The sequence below is a fragment of the Syngnathus leptorhynchus genome, chromosome 21 (assembly GCF_054491065.1).
Source record: "Syngnathus leptorhynchus isolate UIUO chromosome 21, UIUO_Slep, whole genome shotgun sequence".
Classification (NCBI taxonomy): domain Eukaryota; kingdom Metazoa; phylum Chordata; class Actinopteri; order Syngnathiformes; family Syngnathidae; genus Syngnathus; species Syngnathus leptorhynchus.
In genome coordinates, this window is record NC_141215.1 from 1,353,618 (window position 1) to 1,369,090 (window position 15,473).

A 15,473-nucleotide genomic window follows, 5' to 3' on the forward strand; every position below is an offset into this window, starting at 1 on the left:
TTTGCTCCATTCTATTTTAGGATTGTACGATTTGATTTGTGTATTTACTAGCTAGATGATATTTTTGTACTACATTGTGTTGGTCCTTTGTTACTGTAAGTTTATTTTCAGGTGCTATCTATCATCAAAATATTTGACTTACACATACAATGAAATGCTGTAAATATAACTCTTTGGTGACCAGCAGCCCGAATATGAACGAACAATAACTCTCAAACACAGATATTTCACAACGGTGCATTCACAGCAAATTTATTTGTACACGAGCAATTTGCGAGCTGGGCTGGGCAAGAGCAGGCATGATTTGCAGTGGCACCACCTGAGGATCATTGGTAACTGGAAAGTAAACGATTTAATCACAGGAATCCATCCAGCGGCGTAATCTACCACAAAATAAAATCTGTGCTTTGGGGGCTTTGGATGAAATGTTGCCACGGTTTTTGAAAGCGGCTGATGATGAAAACCAGGTGTTAATGAGCATTGACTGAAAACGAAAAAGAGAGCATTATTTTCCAGGAACCTCGTCACTGCGGGTTGGGGCAGGAATAATGACTGCAGGTTTTCAGCAATGAGCAATGAATACACTAATTCTGTTTTGGAGCTCACGGGGCTCTTGCTCATCTCTGCTCCTCGCCCTGCTCTGTGCAATCATCTCAATGGGAGAGGAAGGAAGAGGAGGGCTGCAGACTGAATCAAAATGAGGAGAAGAGGAGTCGCGCATGTAAAATATGATGCAAAAGAATTCCTATGTCATTACATGACGGATCAGTGACCGGTCAAAATGTCATTTCCTCCCATTTTAAACATACATTGGTTAGTCTAACATCAGGGGTACTCAATATGTGAACCCTGGGCCACATTCAGCCCGCCTATTTCTAGATTTAGGTCATGTGCTGTGACGTCATGGTTCTTGGACGGTGCGACTCATTTTGCTGTGTGCGTCAAAGAAAAAGTGAGTAGAAAAAAACGTTTGTTTTATTTTTGTCTTCACAATTGATGTCTGCTGAGACTGAATTAAGAAAACGTTTTGCTCTCTAGACTTGTATTTTTCAATTTAAAATTCATAAGGTTATTTTTAGGGATAGAAATATCATCAACTAAAATGCAAAAATCAAGCAAAGGAACAGGATTTGAATTAATATTCAATGATCCTTGAGGACAGGGAAGGGGAAATAGGGTCTAATCCTAAATATTATTTATTCACAGAGTGTAAGATACAATCTGCTTTTTATTTATACATTATTGAAACCAAAACATGTGTGCATATATGAATAATGCAGAATACCTAGCATCTGGTTCCTTATTCTGTTCAAACTTACATTGCACCCTTCAGCTTCTATCACACTCACATTCTTTTAAAAAGAATATCACTCTGTCCCCACCGTCTATGAATATGCTTATTTTATGTGGTTCATGTGGCACACATGGACATATTCCATATTTCAAATGACAGCAATGTGAACAATCAATTCAGAGTGATGAAAGCTTCCTCTCTTGAGACGCACATGGCCAGAGGTCAGTCTGTGAAAAGAGCGAGAGACTAAAAGCTGCATGTGGGCTACAGGCTTGAAAATCTATTCGACAGTAGGAGGATAAAACATGGCAAGGCTTTTTAAAATCTGACTGGGTGGACGATGCTTCTGTCCTTGAGTTAGTTTTTGCATCTCATATTAGGTTTGAAAAACAATCTGTTAGGTCAAAACCATTGGCATGATTGGTTCCAGAGCCAAAACTTCAGCCGTTATAAATTTATAAACTGTACTGGTGATATTTAAAATAACAGTCTATGATTATGTTGGGGGAATCACTATTTAAATCAAGAGGGACAAGGAGAAGAGGATTCTTCATCTTGAGGAGAGTAACCTCAAGAGTATTGTAATGTCATCTGCGGGGTCCCGCAGGGATCAGTCTTCAGCCCTCTATTGTTCAGACTTCCGCTTCGTAATATCAAATGTAAATATAACATTAGTTTTGAGATGTATTAATGCCTTGTACTAGCTAACAAATGCTGTAATCTTAGAGGCGTGCCTTGCTGAGATTAAACAATGAATGAATTAAACAAGCTGTCCGGATCCTGAATTCCCTCCCCCCTCCACCCTCTGCTACATGACGTCCTGTTCTTTTGCGCTATGATCTGGCTGTCTGCTATTAGCGTGCTTGCTCCATTTTGCTGCTCTTATTTGTCTATTTATTTATTTATTGTTTATTATTTGGGTTATTTGCTTATTACTTATTCGTTGCTCTTGTCTGTTCGTTTTTTCTCTTTGTGCTATTTGATGTGAGTGTTGTGTACTGTGACTAGTCACCGTGGGACGGTGGGAAACGTCATTTCGATCTCTTTGTGTGTCTTAACATGTGAAGAAATAGACAATAAAGCAGACTTTGACTTTGACTGTCCTGCAAAAACACTAAAAAAATATGAGATGACTATCCCATTAGTTATTCATTCAATAGTCCCCACATTTTGTAAGTCACCCTTTTTTTTCATGAAGTCACTTGCAGAAGTCAGATATTTAATCAAAGATTGTCAAAAGAGCAGCAAAGACTGCTAGTTTAAGGTGTCTTTTTTTTTTTAATAGTACAAATAGAACAGTTCCAATGGGAACACAAAACGTTGAATTTCAACAAACATCTATGATTCTACTTAAACATTTGAGTTGATATTATATTCCAAATTATTGCAAAGATTCTGGGTGCTTCATGATTTTATTACAACAGAAACCCGTGCTTCCATGCTCACCGGTGGACCAGTTTCCTCCGACTGCTGACACGAGTCCACAAGCTGCGGGCCGTCTGGGTGATGGTCATCCTGCGGGGAAGTCGCAAGGACTTCAAAGGTTCCCAGATACAAGCCAGCAGCCCCGACTCATCGGGCTGCCCTAGATACTCATGGGAGATGTAGTTGATTCTCCGTAGCTGATTCCTGTAGTAGTTCTGTAGATCACACAGCTCCTCGGCTGCAGTTTCGGAAATAAAGGAGGCCTGGGAGGGAGAGCTGGGGACTATGTAAAAAGGTGGGTCAGCAATCACGTGTAATGAATTTGCGTGGGGTTTCTTTCTCGCTCTTTGTGGGGTGGTGGATTTACGTTTAGAACAAGACGTAGCTGGAGCATTAATTTCAACATTCACTTCAACTACGTGTTGAGGCATGTCCGTCTCCTTGTCTTCTTCACCAGCATAACTGTCGGTTTCATCAGCTGGGTTTGTATTAGGTTTCCTTGCCAGGTTCTTGTTTGCTTTAAATTGTTTCTGCTTCGATTGGGGGGGACAGCTGTTATCTTTTACAAAGGAGTGAAAGATCCTATCAATGATCTCCTTGCTGGGAGTTGCCACATCCTGTCATAACAAAAATCCGCGTTAGTGTCGAACTGTCGAATTTGTATCAAGAAATTGTGTTTGTTGGGTTTAAGACACAGCACAGCATTCAAGAGGTGTTAAAACTGGGGATAGCAATGATTCAATATATAGTGTAAACGGAGTAATTGTGATTAATAAAATGTTAGTGATGTTAGTGTCTGGGATTCCATATTTGGATTTCAATAGGAAGGCTTCAGTATTTTGGAATATGTCTGAAATTGTTTGTCCAATTTATCCATACTGGAGGCACTAAGAAACCAAGCAGCATCCAATTTCAGACAAGCATGCTCCAAGAATAATAATTGCTTCTCTGCGCCAATTGGTCATTTCATTCTTAAAGTTGAATCATTCCAGTGTCTGTTGATTGCCATGCGATAAGCAGATGAACAAAAATAAAATGATGGACTGTACTTAGTTTCTCCTCAGGCTGGGATGGGGAGGGGGATACTATGTGAGCTCTTTCTTGACTTTCTTGGACACTGGAGCTTCTTCATCACTCTGATCTGATCTCTTTACCACTTTGGCTTTTCCCCGGTCTGTCTGTGTTTTTACCTGTTGGCCATTAACGACGACAATCTTTACCCGAAAGGGATTCAAGATCCTATAGGTACCAACCCAACAGAGTACCAGCCCAAAGAAAAAAGAAAGATTGCTAAACTGAGCATTTGGAGTGTAAATGTGATCACCTTGACGCTTACAAACATGCTGTGATTATTTTTTTGTTGCCAAATAGATTAATATTAGTCTTGTTTGAGCCCATGCTTTTCAGTTTATAGCAGACTTGAGCCTTTGCGGTTTCTGGATTGGTCTTGACTATCCAAAATCGCTTCCTTTTCATTTGAACTTGACCATTCATAAATTAGCTGCAATTGGTTGCATCATGATGATCATATTTAGAAAAGGCTCCAAAAGAATTTCCAAATGTGTGCAAATCTTAAGAAAAAGACTGTTTCATGGACTCTTGAAGATTGAAATTATTTGTATCCATCTTGAGCTTGTAAATCCTCGACATTTTATAGAATCATACGCACCACTTGATAAAACATTTAGTTGTTGTTTGAGCCTGGATACATATTTTAATTACCGTAATTTTCACACTATAAGTCGACTGACTTATACTCAGGAGCGACTTATGTGATTTTTTTTCACAAATTTTCAAAATTCAAAAATCTGCGATGTAGTGAAACCGCGATAAACGAACCGCGATGTAGCAAGGGATTACTGTCATTTGAACTGCCGCGCGGCAGTTGTTTACATAAAGGACAAAGGATTCGCTCACGGGATGACGAAGATGACGAAAGGCCCCATGTACTACCGGCATCATTAGCGGTTTTCTTTTTGTAAGTGACATGGAGGACGAAGAGTTTGAAGGATTTAATGATTTGGAGTGACACAGAAGGTTTGAAAAACTCTTAAGGCTTTTACGCACGCCCGATCCTTCTCGACAGGAGCTCTCTTTCACCTCCGTGGATGGAAGTCGGGGGCTGGCGCTCGGCCGGGTAGCTGTCCGGGGACGGTGGATGGGGCTCGTACATGGGTTTTACGCACGCCCGCTCCTATTCTATGGAGCTCTCTTCCACCTCCGTGGCTGGAAGTCCAGTAGTTGTTGGCTTGTTGAACTCTTGTTTTGTTAAATAAAGAGCCGTTTACCAAACCCACGTCTTTCCTGGTACTTTGTTAACGCTACAATATAGTTATATACTAAATCTGTGCAGCGCGCGCGCGGCGTTGTTGACATAAAGGACGAGGAATTTGATCGACGGATTTAATGATTTGGAGTGACACGGATGGTTTGATAATATTGTTGTTGTATAAACCCACATCTTTCCTGGTACTTTGTTAACGCTCCAATATAGTTATATACTAGATCTGTGCGGCGTGCGTGCGCGGCATTGTTGACATAAAGAACGAGGAATTTGATTGATGGAATTATTGATTTGGAGTGACACAGATGGTTTGATAATATTGTTGTTATATAAACCCACGTCTTTCCTGGTACTTTGTTAACGCTACAATATAGTTATATACTAGATCTCTGCAGCGCACGCGCGGCGTTGTTGACATAAAGAACAAGGAATTTGATCGATGGATTTCATGATTTGGAGTGACACAGATGGTTTGATAATATTGTTGTAATATGATAGTTATTTGAAAAATACTTTATATATCGTTATATGGGTCTGTGGAATAATTAGAAATGCAACTTACAACGGGTCCGACGTCAGCATATGCGGCGCATACGCATTGTTTACATAAAGCACGATCGATGGATTTAATGAATTGGAGTGACAGAGATGGTTTGATAAACGTGTTATTTATGTAATACTTACTTGAATAACTCTGAATGTTACGTCAAGCCCGTTCTCAGCTCCTCGTTTGTGTATATGTCACGTTAGCATACCGGATTGTTTAGCCTGTTGTTGCTGGTTCATGTCTGTTTTTGGTGTTGGATTTTGACAAATAAATTTGCCCCAAAAGTGCCACTTATACTTCGGTGCGACTTATATATGTTTTTTTTTTCACTTTATTGTGCATTTTATGGCTGGTGCGATTTATACTCCGTAGCGATTTATAGTCCGAAAATTACGGTACTGTGTGGAATGCAGATTCCCCCAAAAATATTCTGACCACAATTATAGTGGAACCTTTTCAAATCGCCAACAAAGAGGTGATGAATTAGGGAATGGACTCTACTCTATGACAGCGGATACCTATTTGGAAAAAATACGATAAATGTATGACTCACAGAACTGGCATTGTACTGGTTTGTTTTTGCCCAAGCTGATGATATGATGAAAGATAATTTTAAAGATGGATACTGTGTAAACCAACACTGTTACCTTGATAGATGAAATGTTGCCTAATTGGCTCAGTTTAGTAATCCCTTGACAACAATTATCACCCTTTTGATGAATGCAGTGTTATTACCAGGTGGTGGAGCTTGGTATGAAATCAAGAAGCCATATCAGAGTATGGTGATTAATAATTATCTACATCAGCTACATTGGATTTATACATGATTAATCATGTTAAGAACTAATGAAACATCGCTGTTTGTGACTTCATACAATGTAACTAATAAAACACAACAAAATATACACAAAAGTCAAAACAAGGCAGCATTTGATTCAGCGGTGACTTACCCGGACTCAGGCCTTAGAAAATGTGAGACATTCTAATGTGAAATTGATGAGAAAAAAAAACGTACAAATACACACGAAGGTTGGAAGAAAGTGGTTAAAGAAAACGTGAGGGGAAAATGTCATTAAATGTCACAAAACTGTAATCACCAACACAGGAGAGTAAAAAGGTTAAGAGAAGCATGAAAATCAGAGTGTGACATTAACTGGAAAATGGTTGGAAGTATTCGCACTTCTTATTTTAGTTAGTGATTAACAACCGCAGTGTCAATTGACAAAAATTTTACATATTTATTGTTCTTGAATGTATAGCGTGGTTATCGTAGTATTTGGAGTACTTCAGCTCAGCGGTGAGATTAAGTCAATTCATAGAAACTCTGGTTATTTTGTCATGATGGCTTCCGAGCAGGGCATTATTTGTAAAATAATTAATTAAATTCATGTAAGTAATGTATTACAAGAAACAATTACAATTTAATAACATTTGATTAATGCAATAAGTTTTTCATAAAAGATACATTTTAGTTTAAAGACATATTTCTATGATATGCCCTTTAATTAACCTGTAGTGGCCGATTCAGCTGGAGTTTGTTTTTGCTCCCGCTCCCCGACCCCACAGGTGGTTAGGTGACACCCAAGGTGACAGCGGCTATTTAGATTCTCGTGGACCAATTCAGCATGAGGGAACTGCAGCGGATTACCCTCCTAGAGGACACTGCCAGGACAATCGAAGTCACCTCCGACAGATATAGTATTTATTTATCAATGGTACTCTATGGGTTACGTACAGCTCTGATTGTTTTTTTTTGCCCCGATCTACGTAAAATGTAATATCCTAATTGGGTCATCGGGTCTACATATTGCGCCTGTATATTACGGGAACCAAACACAACTTTACAGATTTCGGAATTCGGTACACACAAAAGGCGCACCTTTATGGACCAAATTAAAGGCTTTTAAGTGCGCCGTATGGTGCAGAAAATACGGTATCTATATTTGCTAATCAAAGTGCCCATTGTTTTGTGTCCCATATTGTTTTTCACAGAAATATTGTTGATATCTTGTTTTTGTTTTTTTTAATGAAGAGGTGTTAAGAAAAGATCAGAAATACAGTAAGTCAGATAAATGGGCATGCATATGTGATACTTTGGAACAACTTTAACTCACCGATGAAGAACAGAAATTTGCCTGCATCTTCATGCTCAGCATGTGTGTTTGACTCTTCAGCAGGGGAGCTTTGCGGCCCAGCAGGAGGTAAAAGTTGGTGGTGTATGGAGTGAAACTGAAATCCTCCCTAGAAAATGGAGAGCAAACAATGAAATGATAGATTTGTTAAAGAGGAAGGAAATCCCCCCCCAAAAAATAAACTGAGATAAAAGAATATATATAAAATAATTTGCCTTTTGGTGGCATCAGTGACAGTTACTTTCACAATAACAATTTTAAAACCCAAACATTAGAAATATTCAGGGTTTTAAAGTATTTATACTGAAAAGATAGATCAAATAAATTAGATAGGTAACTGTTAACTGTATTATCGTATTTTTTGGACCATATGTTTGGACAATATGATTTTTGACCGTCAAGTCATTGCTATTTCACAATGTGACAAGTAACCTGAGGTAGCCTTGGAGCAGCAGGTAGACAATCACATCCTCAGCTTGTGCTCGAGACAGCGTGGTGATCTTCATTAACTTCCTGTGCTTTGTGGGGCCCCTCCCCATCCAGGCCTCCACCAACTTTAGAGGAGTTAGCTTCTCATCTGTGGATGCTGCCAGTTCCAAAATCTGCACCACTTGCCTGGCATGGCGGGTAATATCCACAGATATGACATCTGAAAGTGGAAAGATGCTGGTCAGGATTAGTTGTTGTGTAAAAGTTACAAAATACTTTTCTTTCTCAATTTTTTGAATCAGTTTAGGGTAGATTTCCAGTAATTATGAAACACTATGATTTTTAATTATCAAGTTTACATCCCTGCCACCAATAGTATTCCAATTATGTTGTACAAGTCACAATTTGCATGAATAAAGGCGCTAAAAGGTTTGAATGTGTAGATCTATAGTTTTAAAACAAGAAACTGCATTTTAACAGATGTACTGGAATTAGAAATCCTAAAATTATTAAATATATTGAGCCAAATTAAAAAGTAATTAAAATAAAATAACTAAAAATTAATTGCACATTTTAATAATACCGTATTTCTCGGACTAAAAGTCGCTCCGGAATATAAATTGCATTAGCCATAAAATGCACAATAAAGTGAAAAAATACAGGAGTATAAGTCGTATTTTGGGGGAAATTTATTCGACAAAATCCAACACCAAGAACAGACATGAACGAGCAACAACAGGCTAAACGGTACGGTATGCTAACGTGACAAACACAAACGAAGAGCTGAGAACGGGGCTGACGTAACATTGACAGTTATCCAAATAACTATAACATAAATAACATCTTTATCATACTATCTGTGTCACTCCAAATCATTAAATCCATCCATCGCCTTTTACGTCAACAATGCTGGGTGCGCGCCACTGACGGCGGTTGCACTTCAAATGATTCCACAGGCCCATATAACGACATACAAATGATCATATAAGCAATATTATTAAACCATCTGTGTCACTCCAAATAATTAAATCCATCGATTGTCCTTTATGTCAACAATGCCGGGTGCGCGCTGCTGACGGCGGTTGCACTTCAAATGATTCCACAGGCCCATATAACGATATATAAATTATCATATAAATAATATTATTAAACCATCTGTGTCACTCCAAAATCATTAAATCCATCGATCGTCCTTTATGTCAACAATGCCGGGTGTGCGCTGCTGACGGCGGTTGCACTTCAAATTATTCCACAGGCCCATATAACAATATATAAATTATATATCAAATAACTATTATATAAGCAATAATATTATCAAACCATCTGTGTCACTCCAAATCATTAAATCCATCGATCGTCCTTTATGTCAACAATGCCGGGTGCGCGCCGCTGACGGCCGTTGCACTTCAAAATATTCCACAGGCCCATATAATTATAAACAACAATTTTATCAAACAAACTCTGTCACTCCAAATCATTAAATCCCGTGATCGAATCCTTTGTCCTCTATGTAAAACACTGCCGCGTATGCGCCGCAGTTGCAGTCCAGATTACAGTAATCCCTTGCTATATTGCGGTTCATTTATTGGTTTCACAAATTCGCAGATTTTTGAATTTTGAAAATTTGTGAATAATTTCACATATAAATCGCTCCTGAGTATAAGTCGCCCCCCCACCCAAACTATGAAAAAAAAACGCTATTTATAGTCAGAAAAATACGGTATATGAAAAAAAGTGGCTTTTATTCTACCTCCATCACCCTTAATGCAAATTTTATTAGCAGCTAAGAGCAAGTGGCCATGCCTTTGAAAATTATGAAAGAACTCAGCTGCTAAGGATAAGGCGCTTTGATGGGATTTCAGGAAGACGTTGCAGTTTTAAGAAGCTAACCTCCTCAAGGGCTGGATTTCACATGATTATCAAACTCTTAAAACATAATTGGCTCTGACTGACTTATCGTCTCTCACACACAAACCTTTTGCATTGCGGCATATATCACACATCTGGTTGCATTGTTTTTCGTCCCACACTTCATCAAAATGAACTGCCAATAGAGAGCGACGACACCTGCCGAGTGCAAAGAGAGATCACGTGATCTATCGAACGTCATGTAAGGAACTAAGAGAGGCTGAAGGTGTTACCTGTCAACATTCTGGCAGTAGGTTACCATCTGATTCAGCTTCTGTTGACCAACATTTTCCATTACTACCATTGAGCTGATGCGGAAGATGTCAGAAAAGCCATAGTAGACGATGCAGTCAGCTGGGAGATCGTCTCGACCTGGAGACATTTTAAAAAGCAAACATTACATCACATATATTCCATTATATATGATATTATTATTTATTTTTTTAATTACTGTACCTGCCCGTCCACTCTCTTGATAGTAGTTTTCAACTGACTTGCTCATGGTGTGATGGATGACAAATCTGACATCAGGCTTGTCTATTCCCATGCCGAATGCCACTGTAGCTACCACCACCTATAAACGTAGACTTCTTTTCAGCTTCAGTCAGTGTTACTTCCTTATACGGTGGCTGACAGCAAACTTCAAAACTATTTGTACCGTATTTTTCAGATTTATAAAGCACATAAGGCACAGTCTCAGGTCTAATTTAGGAAGATTTCATAAGTCAGGCACACTCGGTTATTGTGCGCACGGGGTTATAAATTGCGTTGGAATGCACTTTAAATTAACCAAAACCTGCACTTTGCCGGCGGCCCACTTGCGATGAGTTCGAGACTTAACATCAGGGTTCAAGTTGGCATGGTAGGGAGCAGTTAGGATGTCCCTCTGTTGGAGTTCAGAGGACACAGACTCTGCGTCCTTCTGAGAGAACACGTATATGATCCCTGTGGTGTGAAAAGAAAATTATGTTTACATGTAAAGACATTTTTATTTTATTTTATCTTCTAGTCTAATTCACTGCAGTACCTGACTGGTCCTTGTATCGATTATTTATCAGCGAGGCAATGTCGTTTATTAATGCCTCGTCAGTAACTTTGGCACGAAGCTAAGAGACATAAAGATGTTTAGTGGTTGATCAACAGATTATCACTGAAAATAAAATGCATATATGTTGCAGAACTGAAGAAACTCAAGGGTATCAGTACGCTTGTCTTTTCATATATATATATATATATATATATATATATATATATATATATATATATATATAAATCTAGATATATATTCTGAAATATTATATATATATATATATATTTATATATATATAAATCTCTCTCTATATATATATATATATATATATAAATCTGAGAATAGTCAAATCTGAGTGTGCCAAAACGCAGGGGTCAACTGTAGTTTTGAAATGTAATATCAGCATTCACCACCAGATGGCAGGCTCAACAATATAAAAATTTTGAGTGAATTGATTTTTGTGCCAACTGGGAAAAATAAATGCTCAAAATAATTCATTGCACTTAATGTTGTTTTGATTTGATAAACTGATTCGAAGAAGTGCGGCTGCCTGTCATGGCTCCTTTACCTCATAATAGAGATTGGTGCGGTTGAACGAGGCTGTGAGTGAGATTGGCTTTGGCACACACAGGATCTTAGCACAGTCCTTGAGGATGCTGGTGGTCGCTGTAGCTGTGAGTCCAATCACCGGGACCTTCGGAAACTGCCTCTTCAGGATGCCCAACAGTTTATAATCTGAAGAAGAAAAACTCAAACTCTTAATGGAGGGGGTGCCTTCCCTTCACCACGTGATGTAAAACGCATTACCTGGTCTGAAATCATGTCCCCACTGGCTGCAGCAGTGCACCTCATCCACAGCGATACGACTCAGGAGATTTGCATTGTTTGATTTTTCCAGGCGAGACATAAACATCTTGCTTTTGGCAATTTTCTCGGGAGTCACGTACAAAAGCTTAAATGGGGGCTTCTTGTCAATCATGCCAGCTAAAATGCTCTTAGAGTGCTCCTGTAAATACAAATACAAAATACATCTGACGGTTCAAACTTGGATATTGTGTTGTGGATTATCTTATTTTAACAATCAAGTAATTGTTTAGAGATATTTTTTAACCAAAAATTGTCCGAATTTTTTGATTTCAGCCTCCCAAATGTAATAATTCTGACTTTTCTTCATAAAAGCAGACTGATTTATATTTTGTGTGCAACCAAAAGAAGACATTTGCAAACTACTTTTATTACTATTACTACTTTTACTTTGGAAAACAATGACCATCAATATTATGAGTGCTCAACTGTTGTTTAGTTGTTTTTAATCACTAAATAATACCAAATCATTTGTTAAAAAACATTAATCAGAGAATACTATTTTAATACACTAATGCAAACCAAATTGTGATAATTTTTTTGATAAAAATTCTAAAAATATAGGCCAGTGACAGGCCTAGAAAAAAATTGCAATTCTAAGTAAAAACATTTCCTCCCAAGTGTCACTGTTGAATGTCTCAAGTGTGATGACGCAAGATTTATTTAAATTATTGTTGTCATCTAATTTATGACTGACCGACTTGTGTTTGTTGTAGAATTTTTTGAGGTTGTCGTAGTGCATCTTAAAGTCTTTAATAAGTTAATTCTAATTTAAGGAGCCTCTCCTATAGATAATGCACAGAAAAGCCCATAGATTAAATACACGGATCGCAGGAACTATCTCCTGTGATCTGTAGACAACGGTACAGTAAAGCTAATGGGTTCTTTACTGTTGTCGACCAAAAACGCTGAGCCATACGACAAAAAAAAGCTTAACTGTTCGAGATGATGAACTGTAATATGACTCAAAGTTATCACCTTGCTACTAGAAGCATTGAGCATTTCTGCTGCCACGTTGATGGACTTCAGATACATGACCTGATCCTCCATCAGCGACACCAGAGGAGTCACAACCAGTGTAAAGCCTATCATGGACACAAATGTTATTTACATCATTACAGCATTTCATCAAGACTTAAAAGAAAATCCACGATGTGCTTTGGGTGTTAGCATACCGTCGGAACACATCGCAGGTAGCTGATAGCAAAGACTTTTCCCTCTGCCTGTGGGCATCACCAAAAATAGATCTTTTCCAGACAGTGTCAGATTGATGGCCCTCAGCTGCAGGGGTCTGAACTTGGAAAGGTGGAATGAATCCTTAAGGTGCCGCATCACATCTTTGGACCAAGCAAACTCTAAAAACGGTGAAACATTGTTTCAGATGAAAGAAATGAACTGGTTGCCCTCCAAAAGATTTTTGGGCGTAATAACAGAGGGTAATAATTCATACAATTCACTCAAATAATAGTCGCATAGCCATTTTGTGGCTTTTGTAGGTAGTTCAACATATTAACCGCCAGGTGTCAGTAGTGTGCGCAGTCACCTCTAAGCAGAGTTTGGTCATTTTAAAAGTGCTGAAAGTGTGATTTCATTATTTAGACACATGATCAAATGTGTAATGCCTTCTTAAATGCTGAGATATTAAAAAAAAAATTTTTTTTCAAGTGGTGTATGGTAAGTGTCATCGTGTACCTGTGCCATCATACTGCTGCATTTCCTCTTTACTCATTTCAGGGCCAGTTGTGGAAGACTGGCTGGACGAAGACGATGCAGATGCAACATCGCAGGCCTCCTCCAGCTTCCACAGGAGCACAGTCTTGCGGGAATTCAATTCAGTTTTCTTTTCAAGGAGCTCTGCTATCTGCAGCTCCACCAGCTCCAGCTCGGATTCCACAGAGTCCAGCTCTGCCTGAACATCTGAAACATGACAAAATAAATGTGAAATGTTACAGTTCCATTGATTCATTCTTGGCAGCTCGGTGGGGCACTGGTTAGCACGTCCGCCTCACAGTTAAGAGGGTGCCGGTTCGATTCCACCTCCGACCTTACTTGTGTGGAGTTTGCATGTTCTCCCCGGGCCCGTGTGGGTTTCCTCCCACATCCCCAAAACATGCTTGGTAGGCTGATTGAGCACTCCGAATTGCCCCTAGGTGTGAGTGCGAGTGCGGATGGTTGTTCGTCTCTGTGTGCCCAACGATTGGCTGGCAACCGGTTCAGGGTGTGCCCCGCCTACTGCCCGATGACCGCTGGAATAAGCTCCAGCACGGTCGCGATACAGAAAATGGATGGATGGATGATTCATTCTTTTGGTTCTCCTTTTTGTTTCAGGGAAATTAATCTATCAATACTTAATTTAAATTTTTATCATAAATTTTGTCTCCAATCTATGTAGAGCAGTGTAAAATTCACTAACACTGCTACCACTCATTCCAAGAAAAAAAAATAAATGGTTGCCTCCAACCACGCCACCAATCAAGCAATAAAAGTGTAGTGTGACAACTTATGAGAAACGCAGTTAGAAATATTTTTTTTTTAGCGATTTGATGTTTAATGGCGAGGGTAACTTTATCTAGAGCCCCCACCGCTACCTGGTTGAATAAAAATTAAATAAGTAAAGATTATTGTGAACCTCTTTTACTATTACTGTAGTTTGACAATACCAAAATATATTGAAGGTAATTCCTTCTCATGCAGTTTGTTGCAACGATAAGCAGCCAAGTTTTGCACCTGCACGTGTTTCTCCTCTGAGGCTGACACCTTCAGGGTTTATTATGCCTCTCTTGTGTCCCTATTAGATTCTCTTGCCACCTGCCACAAACAAACAGCACGGACAACGATTTTTAGGGGGGTTGCTTTAACATATCAAGACTCACCATTTGTCTGACCAACACCATCCATGATGTACCAAAATCACAAATCTGAATCCTGAAAAAAAAAATTAGCAGGGTGGAATTATTACGTTATACTGAAAAATGGTTAAAGTTTACCATTTAGTTGAAAAAAAAAAGAACATTGAAGAGCTTTTGAATACGACTACTGTAAACTGTAATGAGACAAAATTGAACATGAAACAGCAAGTTAGCTAAAGTAGCATTACGTTACGAAAAGTAATTTTTGATATCGAACAAAGCGCTTGCTATATTGAAAATCAAATAATAATACAGAAATACAACAAACGTAGAAAAGGGATGTCTAATAACAGACCTGACCATTCAAATGCTGTTCAGACCGTTTTCCTTGTTGGCGAACCCACGGTTACTATGGTTCGACACTTGAAATGTAAATTCATGTGCCCTGAGTTTTGTCTCCAAGGTTACCAACCAGACTTGTGTCTGCATCAATTCAACTACTACAACTACATCCTTGTAGTTTAGGTAAAGATGTAAGCGTAAATACTTAATAATATCAAAAAAATATGCTTTTATTTCTGGTGTGACTGACCGACTCCATGGAGTTACCAAAATGCAGTTGCTAATTGAAGAAAAGCATCGGGTAAACTTAGCTAAATGATTACAAAATACAAAAGTCTGCATTCAATAAAAATATTTAATATTCAACTC

General features: G+C 38.6%; 1 protein-coding gene across 6 annotated transcripts; it reads right to left on the minus strand.

The window, feature by feature from the left end:
* Positions 1-296: 296 nt before the first annotated feature.
* Positions 297-15,239, minus strand: recql (RecQ helicase-like). 6 transcript variants are annotated; one of them, XM_085902751.1, is made up of 16 exons: positions 15,123-15,219; positions 14,787-14,838; positions 14,641-14,721; positions 13,606-13,830; positions 13,089-13,268; positions 12,892-12,998; positions 11,857-12,055; positions 11,618-11,784; positions 11,047-11,125; positions 10,816-10,964; positions 10,476-10,593; positions 10,253-10,391; positions 10,087-10,178; positions 8,115-8,331; positions 7,665-7,791; positions 297-3,336 (listed from the first exon to the last, which is right to left on the minus strand). In XM_085902751.1, exons 4-16 carry the CDS (start codon positions 13,640-13,642, stop codon positions 2,737-2,739), a joined length of 2,211 nt encoding a protein of 736 aa, XP_085758877.1. In that variant the 5' UTR covers positions 13,643-13,830; positions 14,641-14,721; positions 14,787-14,838; positions 15,123-15,219; the 3' UTR covers positions 297-2,736. The 6 variants fall into 6 exon arrangements, with proteins under 6 accessions (XP_085758877.1, XP_085758878.1, XP_085758876.1 ...); XM_085902752.1 differs by having other exon boundaries at positions 15,118-15,168; XM_085902750.1 differs by lacking the exon at positions 14,641-14,721 and having other exon boundaries at positions 15,123-15,239.
* Between the last annotated feature and the right edge of the window lie 234 nt (positions 15,240-15,473).